The sequence below is a fragment of the Rhipicephalus microplus genome, chromosome 9 (genome assembly GCF_043290135.1).
Source record: "Rhipicephalus microplus isolate Deutch F79 chromosome 9, USDA_Rmic, whole genome shotgun sequence".
NCBI classification, from domain to species: Eukaryota; Metazoa; Arthropoda; class Arachnida; order Ixodida; family Ixodidae; genus Rhipicephalus; species Rhipicephalus microplus.
The window spans coordinates 123,942,337-123,960,923 of record NC_134708.1 but is presented as its reverse complement, the minus strand read 5'-3'; the positions used below and the strand labels follow the sequence as shown (position 1 = coordinate 123,960,923).

At 46.1% G+C, this 18,587-nt stretch overlaps 1 protein-coding gene across 1 annotated transcript in view; it reads right to left on the bottom strand.

Annotated features, from left to right (window-relative positions):
- Nucleotides 1-18,587, bottom strand: part of LOC119163043 (ATP-binding cassette sub-family C member 2) — a 796,039-nt gene that overhangs the window by 423,854 nt on the left and 353,598 nt on the right. The window contains exon 11 of the mRNA XM_037414979.2: nucleotides 14,309-14,512. Coding sequence (XP_037270876.2) covers nucleotides 14,309-14,512 — 204 coding nt within the window. The remainder of the gene's footprint in view (nucleotides 1-14,308; nucleotides 14,513-18,587) is intronic.

Genomic DNA, 18,587 nt, shown 5'->3' with positions numbered 1-18,587 from the left:
CCGGCAGTTCCACTGTTATCGTGCGGAGAAATTTGGTACGGGAAAGTGAGTTAACAGGCAAAACGGAGCCCGTTTGCCTAATTGACCGTACGGCTCGGATGCTTCCCGAAGCAGAGATTGAGGTGGAAACCCCGTACTTCAGCGGGAAGGTTACCGCTCTATGTATGACGACCCCCCTTTATGACCTTGTCATCGGAAACATCGACCGGGCGCGAGGACCGAATGATCCGGAATGTTTGGGAGAAGACCCTAAGATAGAGCCTTCGCCAACCCAGCGACCGCGAGATACAGTGGAGGAGCATTCCATGACGGATCTCACTAGAGCCCAAGGTGAAGCGGCGGTGCAAGGGACCTTGAATGATAAGATGATCGTGTTGAATGAGTTCACGTGCTGGGCAGCTGGACGTACGTCGGCATGACCCCAACCGACCGACAGTGTAAAAGAGACGGAGCCGGCCAGCCAGGCCAAATGTAGAGACATGAACAAGCTGGTAAATAAACAGACAGGACCCGTCGAACGTCACGACCCGTTAGCAGGGTCGGAAGTGACAACGATGGCTGAGACGCTGCCTTAGATACCGTCGTTGGAAAAGGCTCGCCGAAAAAGAACAAGGAAAAGCAAGACGAGATCGAGCGAGCACCGCAAGAAAGGACGCAAGCGCAGCTCGAAATACACAGGATAGGTGCTGAGGTGGAATCAGAGTGTGTTTGGCAGGGCTGAGTGCCAGATGTTGTGTTAATGTTGTGTTATCCTGTGTCACAAGTGTCGAAGTGTCTGTGCTGTGATGTGATGTATAGTGTTGTATAATTGTTGTAAAGACAGAACCTTGTACGTTTGTATTGTTTGGAATGTGTGATGAAGCGTTGTACTCATGTACCTGCGGTTATATTACATGTGTGTGAGATTGAATGTAATGTCCAATCGTATTGAGTGATATATTGTGAATGTGAAGTGTCATGAGCGACCGATTGTGTTACAGCCTGTGAGAGTGTGTGGTGACTTTTCGTGCTCGTTTGTGTGGTTTTGAATATTATGAGATAATATTCCTAAAGTGGGGGGCAGTGTCACAGAACGAGCGCTAAAAATGGGCGCGTCGCCAAATTCTTGCGATAACGGGCGGGAGAAACGCCGCGAGGTCAAAAAAAAGAAAACAAACATCCAAGGCTCCCCGGGCGCGCGCTCTCCCCGCAGAAGCGTGGCTTCGCCGACGAACCTCCTCACCCCACAACAGCGGCGGAGCAAGCACTCGATTTTTCCAGAAGGAACGGGGCGTGTATGCCGGGTTGACTCATCCGTCGGGGACGGCCCCGTACAATCTCGCGCCTCTCCCCAGCCTTCGCTGCGTATCCCGTCGACGAAATGACGAGAACTTTCTAGAATGTGGCGCGGAAGGTATTTAATCGAGCTGCCGAGACGAGAGAGCAGGAGAAGACGGAAGTTAACGCCAGAGCGCGTAGGGATTCCGCCGTGTAGTCGGCGAAGGTTTTGTCCGTAGGGACGAAGCAGGAGATGAAGAGGATTTCCATCTGAGGGGTGAAGGCTCGAGCTACAGGCAAGAGCGTGTGTTTACCGCTATCGAGCGAAGCCGACGTGTTCGGGCGAAGAAGTTTGAAGCTTGGAGAGTGGCCAATTGAAGACGCGAGGTTTCCTGGAAGAGAAACTTCGAGGGCGCGGAACGACAACAACACTGGACTTTGAGTGAGTGATTCTCGGAAGAGTATCATCCAGACTTTTGTTCCAAGAACTTGGACTGGATAGGTTTTCTATCTCTTTAGTCTTTAAGTGTCTTGGTTGTTCAATGCATGCGACTGCACTGTAGTGCGTATCGTTGTCTGTGTCCGTTGTTTCGAGAGTGGTTGGTTGTACTTTGTAGTACGTTGTTTGATTGGTGACGTATTGCATGCAACTATTGTGGAGTGTGCATTCTTGTGTATTGTTTTCGATCTGCCATTTTTGAGAATATAATATTTGTTTTGTTTATCAACTCTCGGCTCTGACTTGTTCTTTGGGCCGCAACCGGCGTCCGCTGGCGCGCCAAAAAGGACCACTTCTAAATTGTCCACGCTTTCGTGGTGCGGTTCGGGGGGCCAATACTTCGGCCCTTGGAATCAGCCCGGCGATCGCCTCCCTAATTATCGGGACCTGTGCGACATCTGTCGAAATAATGGCTGAGTCGGGCGGCGTACTGCGTTGCCGTCTCACCATCAGCTGGCTTTTCTGTCCGAAATCTGTCCCGGATGCCTTCCACAGTAAATCTAAACCGCTTCAGTAAAGCAGCCTTCACCTTTGTATAGCTGGCTGCATCGGTTGGTGTCAGCCAACTGCTTTGAGTCCACGCTGAGCACTACGCCACTCAAGCAAGTACTCAAAGCACTTGCCCATTGATGTTCTGGCCAATTCTGACTCCTTGCAATTGTCTCGCATCTGTGAAGGTACGCGTCAAGGTCGTCTTTCTTTTCATCAAACGCTACAAGCAGCTTGCTTGGATATAGGCGGAAGCCATGATCTTCCCGTTCGCTGCTTTCGACTGTAGCTTGGACGAGAGTTTCGCTTCGCTGTCGCAAAGGCAGCCGCTCGAGTTCCATCTCGTGCTGCCGCTGCCATTCCCTTTCAGCCATCTCCGCCTCTCTTTCTACTTTCACCCTCTCAGCTGCTAGCTTTACTCTCTCCAGTTCCAACTTCAATCGCTGCTTCCTTCCTTTTTTCAGCTGTCACTCCTTTGCCTCTCTTTCTTCTTTCGCCCTCTCAGCTGCCAAGCTCTCTCTTTTCACCGCATCTTTCTCTTTCAGGCTCACCCAATTCCGTAGTTCGGCTTCTAAAAAACCCATTTTCTCACCAAGAGCTTCTAACTTTTCCAGATCCATGGTGCCTCTCAAATAAAATTCTAGCCGCGTGCTGAGATATCTGCCGACTCAGTCTATCAAAACACTCTCTGCACACTCCTTAATTAGAATACTGAGCAACAGACAAAAATTGTTCCGGTAGCACTGTCAATGACTCGAGAATATTTGTCACTACTTTGGACACACTGTGCACCATAAAGATCCTTGTCGCGGACGCTAGATTTATTGTCACAGGTCCCGTTATTAGGGAGGCGATCGCCGGGCCAATTCCAAGGGCAGAAGTATCGGCCCTCCAAACTGTACTTTGGAAGAGCAAACAATTTAAAAGTGGTCCTATTTGGTGCGCAAGCAGACACCTGCTGTGTTCGAAAGAACGAGTGAGAGCAGAGAGTTGATAAACAAAACAAAACTATATTCTCAAATATGGCAGATCAAACGATACACAAATATGCACACTCGACAATAGTTGAATACGATATGTCACCAATTAAACAACGTACTACACAGAGCAATCAGCTACACTCGAAACAACGGACACAAACAACAATGAACGCTACAATGCAAGCACCTGCATCGAACAACCAAGACACTTAAAGAATAAAGAGTTCGAAAACTTATTCAGACCAAAGTCGTTGAAACAAAGTGTGAATGATACTTTTCCTAGAATTACTCACTCAATGTTCAGCGCTGTTGTCGATCCCATGGACTCGAAGTTCCTCTTCAAGGAAACCTCGCGTCTTCAAATGGCCGTTCTCCAAGCACCAAACTTCGCCGGTAACACGTCGGCTTCCCACGCGTTGCGATTGCAGGACGCGTCTTCACTTTCTGGCGGTAGTCTCACACTAATTTTCTGCTGGTTGTACAAGCCTTCACCCTTCAGGCGGAAGCCCTCTTCATCGCCTGCTCTGTCACTAAGGACAAGACCTTCGTGGTGCGATACCGCGTAAAGACCCTACGCACACTTGCGCAAAACTTTCAGCTCCTGCTACGCACAAGGGCGCAAACTTTCTTTTTCTCCTGCTTGGTCACTGAGGACAAAAGCTTCGCCGCCAAGGCGGAATACCCTACGCACGCTGGCGCAATCTTTCCCGATCTCCCTTCTCCGCTGCTTGCTTAAACACTATTGAAGCTAGCTTCCAGAAAATTCTAATCGTTTCGTCGACGCGATGCACAGCCAAGGTTGGGGAAAGAGCGGGACGTTTCGAGGGCCATCCGCGCCCTGTGACGCAACTGTGGGAAATGTTTATGTTTATAAGAGAGAAAAGAAGAGAAAAGTGAGCCCCGTAACTGTCTGCATCAGGGTGCGACACCTCAACAATAGCTGACAAGGGATGGGGATGAGGAGAGATAAAAAGAATAGAAACAAAGGTACAGATAGAGAGATGCGCTGGGACGGCGAGCGAGGACGTATGAGGGTTAGGAGAGATAGGAAAGATGGAAACACAGTCACAGGAGTCCAAAGAAGGGGCACCACTTGCGAGACTTCTTTTCGGCGTCAGGAGATGGCGTAGGGCAAGTCCAGCAGGTCCGAGCTACGCTGTCGTCGGAGATTGGCGTCAGGAGATGTAGGGCCAGCCCAGTCGGCCAGAGCTAAGCTGACGTCGGAGATTGCCAGGGCACAACCGGTCGGCACGGAATCCAGCGAGCGAGTCCTGAAGCAACTCTACATCACCACGCCCCTTTTCTTTCAGATCTTTCCAGGGCTTTCTCGGCGGCCGATGTGAGAAAGTTGGTCGGCGAAACTACGCTTCCGAGGGGGAGACGAGACGGTGTGCTCGGGGAGTCTTTGGATGCTTGTTTTCTTCTTTATTGTTGACCTCGAGGCTTTTCTCTGCCGCTTGGTCGCCAGAATTTAGCGGCGCCCTTTTTTGTAGCGCTCGTTTGTAACAGTGTGTCACGTAACAACATGACTACATGCTACGCTCAAGATGCGCTGGGGGCCATTTCGCTCGCTTCACTTATACCAAATTCAATATTACGGGATGTGAATGGGTCACAAAGGTATGATACCGGTGCGAACATTATAAACCCGAGATGCGTGTCTTGTAACAGCATGACTTTATGCTGCGCTCATAATGCACTTGCAGCCATTTCGCTAGCATCACATGTACCAAACTCAGTATTACTCGACGTGAACCGACGACATAGGTAAATTACGCATCGAAACATGATAATCAGGACATGCGTGTCTTGTAACAACATGACTACGTTCCACAATAATGATGTGCTCACGACCATTTCGCTACCTTCACATATCCAAAGTTTGGTATTATGTGACACCATTGGATGATGAAGGTAGGTGACTGGTGCAAAGAGGATAATCAAGAGATTTGTGTCATGTGAGAACATGACTACATGCCACACTCCCCGCCAGTGTGGTCTAGTGGCTAAGGTAGTCGGCTGCTGACCCGCAGGTTGTGGGATCGAATCCCAGCTGCGGCGGCTGCATTTTCGATGGAGTCGAAAATGCTGTAGGCCCGTGTGCTCAGATTTGGGTGCACGTTAAAGAACCCCAAGTGGTCGAAATTTCCGGAGCCCTCCACCACGGTGTCTCCCATAACCATATGGTAGTTTGGGGACGTTAAACCCTAAACATCAATCAATTCCTCGCCACAGCGTCTAACAAAGCCAACACAGGCAATGTCTTCTAGCAAGTTTTATGATTGAAAAAAAAGAAAAACTAACTGATCGAGCTGGACCGTCTCGACAGCAGATGAAGATGAAAGCCACAACAGGAGATGATAACGAACGCCGACTTACCATGTCCCTAAGACGCTTCGCCATTGAGACAGGAGAATGAACGTAACCGGTAGACACGACATTCATTGCCCAGTACAGCGACAGGTGAGAGAAGAAAGTGAGGGCGATATGCACTGATTCTAGGGTGAGGAGGAGGTGGGCAGAGGGTGCCACTGCATCAAAAATGAAATCTGCCCACCCTGTATGTACAAACACTGCATCTTGACCTCCAAGGTAGTGCCAGTGGCAGGTTTATTCTGTGCGTTTTTGAAAAATAAAAATTCACAGCATGCACGTTAACAAAAAAATTCCACCATCTCCTCGAAGGGGACCATGGATTGATGCAGAGCATCATGGGAGTTTCCAAAACAATGTCCCGGTGATGCGCGGTAATGAACCAAGTTAACAACGTCAGAACACGCAAAGTTCACCGCAAAGGTAGCCCCAAAAACCGGTAAACACTGCCGTAAAAACACCTTTGAATTGTCCCGGGATGCACCGCATCCCGTCATGATCCTTTTCGGGAACCATGGTTTAAGTTTTTTACTTGTGCCACTTGTGTAAATTGATAGTTTCCTTGCCATAATGCAGTGAAGAAACTTTAGTACTGTGAGATGTAGAGAGAGAGATATGGTATGAAGAAAGGCTAGTCGCAAAGCACATATCTGATTTATTACGCTGCACTGGGGAAGGGGAAATGAGAGACAGAAAAGTAATAAAAACAGAATGAGAGAGAAAGAGAGCAGGATGAAAGCGAAAACACACAAAACCGTTCGACTAGGTTGATCGATCGCAGAAACTTCAGGGCCTTCGTCGCTGAAGCTCGTGGGATGATCTCCTGACCACAGTAAACGACATTACAGAACATTGCAGACTAAACAGACTCAAATACCTACCATCACAAAACAAATTGAACAAAAGACAGGCCGTTACTCTGAGGTTATTACATACAAGTACCAACTCACCCCGGCAATCCTTCTCCTGTGTTATCTACACCTATACCCGATGCACGCGTGTAAATGGTGCGGGGAAAGGGCCACCCTTCGGCACACGCTTTGGGAGTTTGCCGGGCAACATAATGTCACTGCCGCCGCTCCTTTCGCGAGTATGTTAGGTAGGGACGAACTCCAAGACCGCCGCCGCGGCTGCAGTCACTGTTGCGGATCGGCAGCGCCAACCACGCTGCCGCTGGGAGGCAGCACTCACCAGCGATGAGCGGGTCGACCAGCTTTGAGCCGTCCGGCAAGCCGAAGACGCCGCCCGGGTACAAGGACTTCGAGTGGTGACGTGAGGCACCACCATCACAATCGACAAAGGGTGGGAAAAGACAGCATCCCCTCTTCCCCCACCTCGCCCGTAGGAAACTGCCGGACATCAAGTAAAGTTTATTCATTCGTTCTTTTGAGGATTTCGGCATACCAAAATTAGTTTTTAGAAAAGCGGCTGGTCGTTGAGGCCTGAACACTCTTCTCATGGACTGTCTCTGACAGCTGTACTGAAGGCACCGACACAAAATATGCTCGATGGTTTCGTCAGCCCCACAATGGACACGCGGAACACTGTCTGCCCATCCGATTCGGCAAGCGAAGGCATTCATATGAGATACTCCAAGCGACATGCGGCAGAGAATGGTTGTCTCAGATGTGGGTCAACCAGATGAAATTTTAAGCCTTAGGCATGGATCGAGGTGGTGAAAATGGCTGTGGGAAAATGCGCGCGTGTTCTACTGAGACTTGGTGACATTGTGCGCGAGCAGCATAAACATTGCTGCTGCGTCGCTTCTTGACAGTGGAATGTGACCCATCATGCCATTTTCAAGAGATTTGTGAGATTTGGTCATACTTTTGTGAGTTATCTTGAACATAAAACTTTCTAAAATTCTCACTCTGAAATATACCAGAGAGTTATCAAGTCCAAACTATTATAGATGCGAATTCAAACGGTTCATTTGACTGTTGGTGGCGACTGTCCCACAGCGTCACAGAGTGATGAAAAGTGTCATCACAACATTACCCAGGCGTAACCTATATTTGAAATTTAAAAATTATGACGTCATCAAGTAGTCACAAATTCTGATTGGGCGTTCTGTGGTGCAACAGGACACGATTGGATGGATGGATGGATGGATGGATGGATGGATGGATGGATGGATGGATGGATGGATGGATGGATGGATGGATGGATGGATGGATGAATGGATGGATGGATGGATGGATGGATGGATGGAAGGACGGACGGACGGACGGACAGACGGACGGACGGACGGATATGGCTGGACCCTTTCATTCGGGCGGTGGCTAGCGCCATCAAGCCGTAATATTTAATGAACCAAAAACTATATTTATTTTCCCCTAAATGGTGAGCTTGAGGATTCGTACTTTGCAGTGAAGGGTTTAATTTTCACTCGTGCCTTGACTTTAGCCACCAATCAGAAAAGCTCCTTCTGGTTAATTGTACCCGCTTAAAGTCTATTTTGCCCTCACGGTCCCTAAACCCCAGTGCTTTGAAAAACTCTGCGCCATCATACGGAACTATACGGTGAAGCCCTTTACAGAACACTATCAAGTGTTCCGCAGTTTGTTCTTCCTCTGCACACGCACTGCATACCGTGTCTACCCCTTCGTATTTGGCCCGATATGTCTTGGTTCACAATACTCCCGTCCTGGCCTCAAACAGTAGAGAACTACCCCGAGTATTATCATAGATCCTTTACATGGCAATTTCCTGCTTAAAGGTTTCATAGATCTCTAGTGCGAACATCTTAATTATGCCGATTCTCCACATATTGGTCTCAGCTTCCTTCATCTTAACCGATAATTCTGTTTGGTTTGGCCTGTGCTGTTTTCCAAGTATTTACCACTCAATTGTTTGGTTCACTTCAGCCCTTTTGTATCAACATTGTTCATGTACAAGTAGCTGAATACGTTCCTAGCCCAACTCTCCTCCCTCATTTCTCTCAATTGCTTCTCAAATTTTATCTTTCTGCTAGCTTCCCTGCCCTCAAATGATGTCCATCGCACATCAACTTGTACTCCCTGATTTGGTGTATTCCCGTGAGCTTCTAAGGCAAGCCTACCTATTCCACGTTGCTTAATTTCTAATCTTGCTTGAGCTTCTGATCTCATGCACAAGACCACATTGCCGAACGTCAGACCAGGAACCATGACCCCTTTGAATATTCCTCTCACAACAACTTACCTATTGTAATTCCACAGTGCCCTGTTTTTTTATCGCTGCATTCCTGTTATCTTTAGTCGGCACGCATCTTTCGTGTTCCCTTAGGTACTCGGCCCCAATGCTTATCCATACGCCCAGATATTTGTGTTTATCTGTTATGTCTAGCGTGACCTCCTGTATTCTAAGCTCACTACCTTCATTTTTATTAAAACTCATGACTGGTGATTTTTCCTTACTGACTTTGAAATCTAACATATCTCCCTCATTACCAGAGATGTCCACCAATCTCTGCAAATATTCTTTGTTGTGGGCCACTAGCACTATATCATCTGCGTACATCAATGCTGGGAGTGCCAGTTCAATGACTTTTTTCTTGCTTGACGAAAGAGAGGTTGAAGCCCAGTCCACTTCCCTATAATTTGGCCTCTAATCCTCGTAGGCACATCATGAATAATAAGGGTGACAGGGAACACCCCTGCCTAAGCCCCCGTTTTACCTCTGCAGGCTTAAATACCTGTTTTTACCACTTTATAATTACCTTGTTACCTTTATAGATATCCTTTAAAATATTAGTGACTACAGCTTCCATGCCTAGTGTGTCCAGTATTCCCCAAAATTCCTCTTGAAGCACGCTATCGTACGCTCCCTTTATATCAATTAATGCTAGCCACAGGAGCCTGTGTTTCTTTTCTGATATTTCGATCCACCGTGTCAGTGAGAACAGATTGTCTTCCAACCTCCTGTGTTTCCGAAACTTATTCTGCAGTTCCCCCAGCACCTTCTCATCCTCTATACATGCCTGTAGTCTATCCTTTATCATCTGCATCGCCAGCATGTAGGCCACTGATGTCACTCTTATAGGACGGTAGTTGTTTATGTCAGCTTTGTCCCCCTTTCCTTTATAGATCATGCTCATCCTGCTAAGTATCCATCCATCGGGAACTTCTCCAACGATTATTGTTTTGCTCACTGCCTCTCTCAAAGCCTGCTTAGGCTTCGGACCTAATGTCTTTATCAGCATAATTGGGATGCCATCTGGGCCTGTTGATGTACTACTAAGAACCTTTTTCTCAGCCCTTCCCCAGTCTTGATGTGAAAATGGAGCCATTGCGCCACTTAATTCATCCTTGTCTATTGGGATGGATAAAGCACTTCTTTGTTGAAATTTTTCTGTCAACCTTGTTCTTATATATTCATTAGCTTCGTCCCCTTCTAGTCTAGCACCTTGAGCTGTAGTTATAAACCTCTGCTCTAGCCTCGTCTCATTTGTTAGGGAGTTTAGTAGGTGCCAAAATTTCGCAGCTGCCTTTCTATCTTTTTTATGTACTTCTGCCAGCCCCTGGGCTCCCTTTCTTCTAATGTCTTCATTGATCAGAAGGGATGCATCCTTTCTACAGCTTAGAAAGTTTTCTAATTTTCTTTCAACATCACCTGTCGGTTCACCCCGCTGCTTAGCATGTCTGTGTTTCCTAGAGGCTTCAGGACGTTTTGCTATGGCTCTCTTAACTTCCTCATCCCACCAACGTTTGGGTTTGGGTCTTCTTTTCTGGGGTGACTTATCACGTGTCTTAGCAAGCTGTAGCTCAAACAGTCTCATTAGATTCGTGTATGTCCACACTGTTTTATTATCCTCAGTGATTACTTTCTCAATTTGTTTAGTGGCAATTTCAATTTGCCTTTCTGAAGAAAAACTTTCCTGTAGTTGCTCATTTCTTCTCCTTCCCACTTTCACTGCTCTTCCAAAACTTAGCTTGATACGTTTGTGATCACTGCCCAGACTCCTGAAGCCATCTTCACCTCTGTGCATTCCCCTGAGCTTATCATACTTCCTATGTGACATCAGTGCGTAATCTATCGCTGACTGCAGCCTTCCTACCTCCCTGTTATTTGCCCTTCACACTTCTCGGTACTGTTGCAAATGATCAAATCAAGCTTTTCACACATATCCATAATCATTTTGCCTGTCGGGTCGGTATACCCATCTATATCTTCTATGTTTGCATTCATATCTTCTAGTATAGTTATCTCGCACTCTCCTCCTAACTCCTGAATGTCCTTTGATATACACTCTACCATTGCCTGGTTTTCCTCTCTGGCTTTTGCTCCCGTCCACAAGTACACAAAACCAAGGAGTGTCATTTGCCCTGCCACTTTCCCTTTTAGTCATAAATGTTTCTTGCACTCCTGCTTGACCCTTTGCCAGTCTGTACTTTTATGAATGAACGCCCCAATACCACCCCCCTTTCTGCTGCCTTCTATTCTATTACAGTATTCACACACGTAGTCCGGATTGTTAGGAGGTTGTTCCATGTCCCTTAGATGTGTTTCTAAAAAACCGTATACCATCGGCCTCTTCTTCCTCAGCTGTTCTTCTATCTCTTACCACTTCAGCCTGTTCCTACCACCCTGCATGGTAATATACCCTATGTCTGAAGTGGCTCGGTGCTCATGGTTACGTCTATTTCTGCCCCGGACTCTACCTATCTTAGATACTGGTGCCACTGTGGAATTGTTTCTGTCCATACCACCTGTCAAAGAGTCTCCCTGGTTGTTTTCCTCGTTACTAGCTATCCTGCACCCCGAAGGGCTTGCTTGCCGCCAAAAAAGCTACTGCGCGTCCTGAAAGTCACCAACCCACCTCATGACCTTGCCGCCCATCGAAGTGAATTCTGTCTCGTTGAAAACCACCCCACCTATGCACCTCTCTGTTTATTTCCACCACCTCAAAGCATTTCTCTCGACTCATCCGCCATATCTCTTGGTTTGCGTTGACAACCGCTTTTTGCAGGTTGCTATCACGCACCGGCACCTCAGGTAACGTGCATATCGCTACCTGTACCTGAGGAGAAGTGGCGCGCATGCCATCGACGCCTATCGCCAGTGCAGTTGATAGTCCTGCTGTATCTTCATTTAAGACGTCGTGTAAACCGCCTGAAATTATCACGAGGTTTCGTCTATCTTCTGTAGTTTTGAGCTTTGCGCTCGCTTGCTTCATGACTGCTTCCAGCTTGCGTCCTGGGAACGCATCTACTGCAACCCTCTTGTCACCTCTTACCCTCTGTTTGATGGCTTCTGTGCATCGATTTAAAGTCGAGTCCCCGGTGATTATCACGTGCTGTGGCTTTTAAGCCGGAGCGTCCTGCTCCTGGGGGTTACTTGCACCTGTGACTCCGGCTGCTTTGTCCCCTTTCAGCCCCACCACTACATCGCTCAAGCTGTGCCTTGCGACAATTGAACCGGCTGAACCTGGTTTTCCAAACTTGCAAGTGTAGAAGCGGAAGGAGAGGAGGCTGACCCGAAGTGCAGGCAATGTGAGGTCGAGGAAAAAAAATGGAGAAAATGATGGTTACCCAGTGTGACCTGCTGATGAGAATCACCCAGCTCGAGAATGCGTTGGCGACAGAGCAAGTGAAAACAATGGCAATTGGAGAAAGGCTGAAGTCCGCCGAGGTGCCACTAGCGAAAGTGAACAGAGGAGTGGCCTATGAAGAGAAATGAGGGAACCGGCAACCAGAACCGCGGAGAAGAAATCTCCGCCGTTCTGGTTGCCGGTTCCCTATTGTTCTCTCCGTAGACCACTCCTCTGCTCACCTTGGCTGGTGCTTCCTCGGCAGACTTCAGCCTTTCTCCCATTGCCCTCGTTTTCCCTTGCTCTGTCGCCAACGCAGTCTCCAGCTCGGTGATTCTCATCAGCAGGTCACTCTGGGTAACCAACATTTTCTCCTTTTTTTCCTCGACCTTACATTGCCTACACTTCGCGTCAGTTTCTTCTCCTTCCGCTTCTACACTTGGGTCCACTTTCAAACCAATCCCACATCCTGAACACTTCACAGTCTTTTTAACCATGTCTTTCCGACACCAATTGTCCCCATGACTTGTCTCACTCGATAATTACAAAACTCGAGCCCTGCCCTACGAAAAAGAGAAAGTCTAAGCTCTACTACAAAATTTGCGTGTTCAATTTATGTGCACCTCCACCATGGGGTGACAAAAGAAAAAGAAAAACAAAAAACAAAAAACCAAACACACACACACACTCTCAAACTAACAAATACCTGGTGACTGACCACTGAAAAATCCGTACAATAAAATAAGTGCTACAGGGATTTTAACTGCTGCCCTATACTTGTAAGGACAAGCTTAAGACATGCAAAACAACTTATCTGCGCAGTCGATCGGGAGCACTCAAAAAACACGTCCATCCACCATGACAGTCCAAACCGAACGCGATGCCGTTATAGCACTCTCTATTGGGCGGCAAACAAAACCGGAAAGTGCGTGACTTCAAGATAAGGACGTATAGACGGTGCTTGGAAGTGCCAATAGAGCCTCAGCTCGGGTTCCCTGTTTCCTTAGGTATACACTGACTGAGAAAAAAATGGCCGCGTATCTGTGTGCTGCGCTGCAAATATTGTGGAAAGACGGTAGTCTTCTGCCAGCCATATTTTGTGCATAGCGTTGCATTTTCAGCGCAGCGTAAAAAAGACCAGTGTCTTTAGCATTGCTTCTGTGTTGTTTCTGATAAGGGAACACACCACCTAATACTTTCTTATTGATGTTGCGCCTGGGATATGCGTATTATTGGCTTTTTGATCAAAATGTTTACAAATATGAATGAATCTACCAGTTCCAGATGCCTGAACGTTCAGCAAGTATTCTAATCCTCGCTGGATAGATGATTCCTGTGGCAGACACCAAATATTCTGCGTTCATGTATCCGAAGAAATGCAATCTTTTTTCAAATTGAACATGGCTTTTGTCTTCGAATCGTTCAAGTAAATGCAGCAGAGACTATGTGAGTTTGACTGCGAATGTGCAATGCTCATGAAAGTGGGGTGACATTGCATGTTTCTAGCAGAGAGCCACTGTGAAAGTACTTCATAACAACTCTGTGTACTACACATGAGCGAATTATCATTTACTTCTTCTTTATGCGCACGCGAAATCAGTGAGGAGTCAATTTATGCTAATGCTGGAATCCAGTGTTAGCAGTGTTTGATAGCAAACTATCGATGACTGTAGAACAAATGATTGAAAGGGTGGGAAAGACTTAAAGCAATCGTGCGTACAGCTGGTATTCAGCATCATCTGTACCACATCCTAAACATAGAGAATGTTTTCTTCCTTTAGTGCTTCCCTCGCGCGCTGTCAGACTTTATGATTTATATCTACCACGTTTTGTTGTAAGCATTCTTCCTACTGTCATTGCCTATTATTATTGTGCGTAATGCTTTTTTGGCTTATATTAACAATACATATGAACTTGATGGCGTATTTGTGCTCGACGCAACTGTTGAAGGTTTTGTCAGCGTAATGACGTTTTTTACTTAGTAATGCTAATACGCTGTCTTAAATTTTGTTTTTGTTTCGCCCCCCCCCCTCCTTCTCACTGGTATAGAAAGTCTGGGTAATAAATTAATAAACAAGAGACCAGGTTAAAGACAGAAGCGTACTTAATGTACACTCGGTGTGCTCAATTCAATCATTAGTGATTCATTTAGAACTAGTGGAAAACACGTGCTTATCAACGCGCTTTCCGCCAACTTACCACAGAACTCAGGGCACTGTACACGGCATCGACGGTTCCATTGATGATGTTGACTCTGAGAACATGCTTTAACTCTCGCTCTCGAAGGCGCTTGAGGGAGTCGAGATGACTTTGTTCCCAAGCGTACATCTTCACGGTCCGTATGGAACTGAGCAGATCGAGCATGCTCTTCAGTCGGTCGTCGCGAAGCTTCATACTGCGACACTGCGAAGGAAAAAAACAGAATAACACATTTGGTGGCATCTTTACCTTTTTGTAAGATTTCAACACCATAGCTTCCTCCAGGCTATGGGGCCATGGCAAGGTCACATAACAATTAGTGATTTTAAGTAGAAAGTAAAATTAAGCGGTCTATTAAACTGTCACGGTGATAGTGGCAGACGTGAAAGTGGCCGACGTGGCTGTGCGATATCGCCCCTTTATCGGAAGCTGCCCAAGCTGCCGCCGTACAAGTATGCCTGGAGCGTCACCTTGTGCTCCTCAGATTCGCGCCTGGAGCTCTAGCATGAGCTGCGCGAGAAGCATGGCGTGGTGGCTAGTAAAATGAAAATAGTATTAAGAGGTGATGATATCACGAAAATGTTACCTCCTGCCCGCGGAAATTAGTCCGTGATGAAAGCTAAGAGAGTGTAATAACAAGTGAGTCGTGCTGCGAGAACACAGGTCGTACGCTTGACAGGCCTCTATGGTTTTTCCGGTGGGCGGCACCGCGAGAAGCGCAGTGGGTGGGGGTCACGACGAAGACACACTGATGGCCCCATTGAGTAAAACCGAAAAGGCGTCAATCGGTAGCGGACAGTGCTGTGGTGGCAATAAAAAAGACGATGATGATAAATGGCGAGAATAACTACGCCACAGTTCCTGTCCAGATATAAAATGGTTCGTAAAAATTATTTCAGCCAAAACAAGCCGTATTAGTCGCTTGCTGTAAACCCCCACCACCGCCGGTGATCGCCTTTTTGCCATGGCACGTGTGACGTCACGTGCTTCAAGGAAGGAATTTGTCGTCTATCAAAAATGTTTCCGCCCCTGCAAATTCTTCAATTTCACTGCTAGTGCGAAGAAAGCCAAATATATCGACATCACGTGCCGCTCGCCGCGGAACGAGCTCATTCGCTGGAAGGCGTGGTGTCTATCTGCACAGCTGGCTGGTCAATATGCGACAGCTTAGTGTTGCCGGACTCTAAGACCACCCGCATGTTTATAAACATTTCCAATGATAAAATATGTTCTGAACCAAATGGCGTAAGCTTTTTCTAGCCTATTTCAAGGATTTACAAACAACACTGGTCACGATCGATCGAAAAGTGGGTGTCATGACACCCTATAGTGGTAAAATCAGAACCTATCTTCTTCCAAGAGGTAACCAGTGGCAGTGTGAAAGGCAGGCGTTTATTTGCCATTGTGTTCTTAGTTTTGTTTCTTGAACAGCTTTCCTTGTGCAGGTCGTTGTTTTCTGTGAAAACAGCCATGCAGTATCCACGTTAATTGTACTCAGGAAGGCTGGTGGGTTTATACTGGTATACTGTAATAATGTACAGACGTGCTGAATGTAATTATTCCGTGGTGGTGATGGTAAAAGAGAAAGCAGTGACACTTCTAAGAACGAAACTCTCTTCTGGGCAGAATATGTCGCAGTTTAAAAAAAAAAACAAGCTGTATTCATGTTCTTGTTGGACAAGCCTGTACGCCCCCCTTCCCACGTTTTTTGTGCATACTGATATTTTTCAGCGTGAACGCCTCTACACATGCTACTAGGTAGATCACGTTCAGCGTCATTCGCTGTATTCTCGAATGTCACATAGGCACCGTTTTCAAAACTTCTCCCCGATTGCACGGTTCCGCGTTTATTGAACACACCATTGTGTTTTGTGTCGAAGCCACTCGACTTGCTCCTGCGACACAAGCGCGCTTTGCGGCCTTGCTCTCATCATTCTTTTGCTCCGGGTGGGAAGTGCCGACGCATTGAGCCAATTGCGTGATTCTCAGATAACGGTCTACAAAGAAAGAAATATATAGCTAAGTACTACGAACGACCATTCACCATGAGAAACGGTGACGATCTTCAGTTACGTTGTTCACTACTTCGCACTCACGTCCGTGCGGAGCACTATTAGTGACAGCATTCTCTGCGTCGTTTCCAAGAGCGCATGCACGACCCAGAGAATGGCTGCGCCGCCATACGTCATTCATTTGTTCGGCATGAGAGGGGAATAGATTTTACAAACGGCCTAACAGCAGATTACCATCGAAGAAAAGCGTCCACAGCTTATCCGTGAAAAAATTCATGTTCGCCTTGACCTTGATATAATATGGGCCCTGGAGGCAAAAGCGCACCGGCACTCTGTCAGTCTTGCGAGCCGAATGCAAGCGACAACAGCAAGCTAAGCAAGTGGTATTGGAGGAAGAGCATCATCGACTCGGCAATGGCGGGAATGCGTACGCCGGGATGGCAGTTTCTGGAGCGACGTTCTGCTGCAACGTCCGTAAGCGCCTGCGAACGCACCTTTCAGCTTCACCGGTTAAGCATCTGTAAATAGAGTGCTGTGGTGGTGATTGGTTTTTGTGTAGCATTTAGTGAACTTCCTCATTGATAACTGGCGCTCCAAAGACGACACGAGGTATGGCTTCTGTAGAAGAGGCTACGGATGGACGCATGGACGGAAGCATGAATTGTATGTGTAATAACGAAAACACAATAGAGGTTGTTATGTTTCGGAATAAGAACAAACTATCTCCATCTCGCCTTTATATAATAATACTGAGTACTTCTAAAATTGAGATATTTAATAATTTTAAATGATCTGACACATTTTTTTTTCAAAGAACATGACTTGAGATTATCTTGTGGGATATGTGTTGCTAAATTAGCTCAGGTAACAGGCGTAATCGGTCGGATTTTACATTCGCTTCAAAAAAATTTGCTTCTGCTACATCGTTCACTGTTTAACTCTCATTGAAACTATTGTCAATAACCATAGGTTACGACGACAGCTATTGACGTTGGTAACATATACATGCTTCGGAAAAAAAGTACTATGCATAGTTTATTGCTCATTTTCTAACATTCCCTACACTCTTGTTTTGAGGTTTCAAATAATTAGGGTGCACCAGCATTATAGTTATGCAATAGCAAAAAATAAAGTCAAATCTGAAATTTTAGCCTCATTAAAAATCTAAGCATTCTAGCCAACCTGCATGCGAAAAATCAAAACTACCCCACCCGTCATGAAAAAAAATGGGAGGTCGATATAACATGGTTAAACTCGGGCAAACAGTGCTTATATTGCCCTCGTACCGCTCTTCTGAATCACTGTGACCTAAAAAGTTTGGACCTATTCAACTGTTCATACCACCATAACCGTGAAATATTCGCCAATGTGTAAGACTTGATCTTTAAAGTATATTACATTCAGTTACATCCTCGTTTTTTTTTTTTTGAGTCACAAAGTAAAATACCTATATATACATTTTCTTTTTTTATTTCATGTAAGTACATCTGCGAATACTATGTATGTCGGGTATCATGTTGTCATCTATGTCTTTATGTGTAGCGTATAATGTGTTTATATTTTTCCCAGATGGCAAATGCGTTATTATGTTTGTTTTCTACGCAGTGTAATAATCTCATCTCTCATCTTTAGTTCATTTATGTAATAAATTCAACTATATATGTACGCCTTGTTATGCAATCACCACCCTCGAGGTTATGCATCACAATGTTTAGCGTAGTGCTGCTACTTCTCTGACTTTTTTACTTGGTATTTATTTTTTTTTCTGCTCTGTTCTTTATGGGGCTGGGAACTACACGTTTTCCCACTCTCTTTAAATCAAGTGCCAGACTAAATATTCCACATGCCCTGGAAATAGTCTTAGCGCCAAGCTATTTATTTGATGTGCCAAACATTTATTCCAAGCTCAAACTCAGTTAGGTCGCGTGCCAGTGAGTTTAACCCAAGTTCATCAGTTTAATTCAATTGTCAACGGCTTTAAGTCAGTTGCCAGCCAGTTTATCTCATGCACCAGAAACAAACAGTTCGCTACTTAATACAGTGTATATATGTCGGAATAATGTAAACAAGGAGTGGCAGAAAGAACTTTTCACTCGCTTATACATGCTATGGCCTATTAAATGAGGTGCCGTGCTTTTTCGCTCTAACGTATTGGTGTCATAGCGTCGAATACTATGAACAGTGCGTATTTATTGCAATTATGGGTACCAAATGTATTTGCTCATAGAGCCCAAGTTAGTCTATGCTTCGTCGCTACTGCATTATTC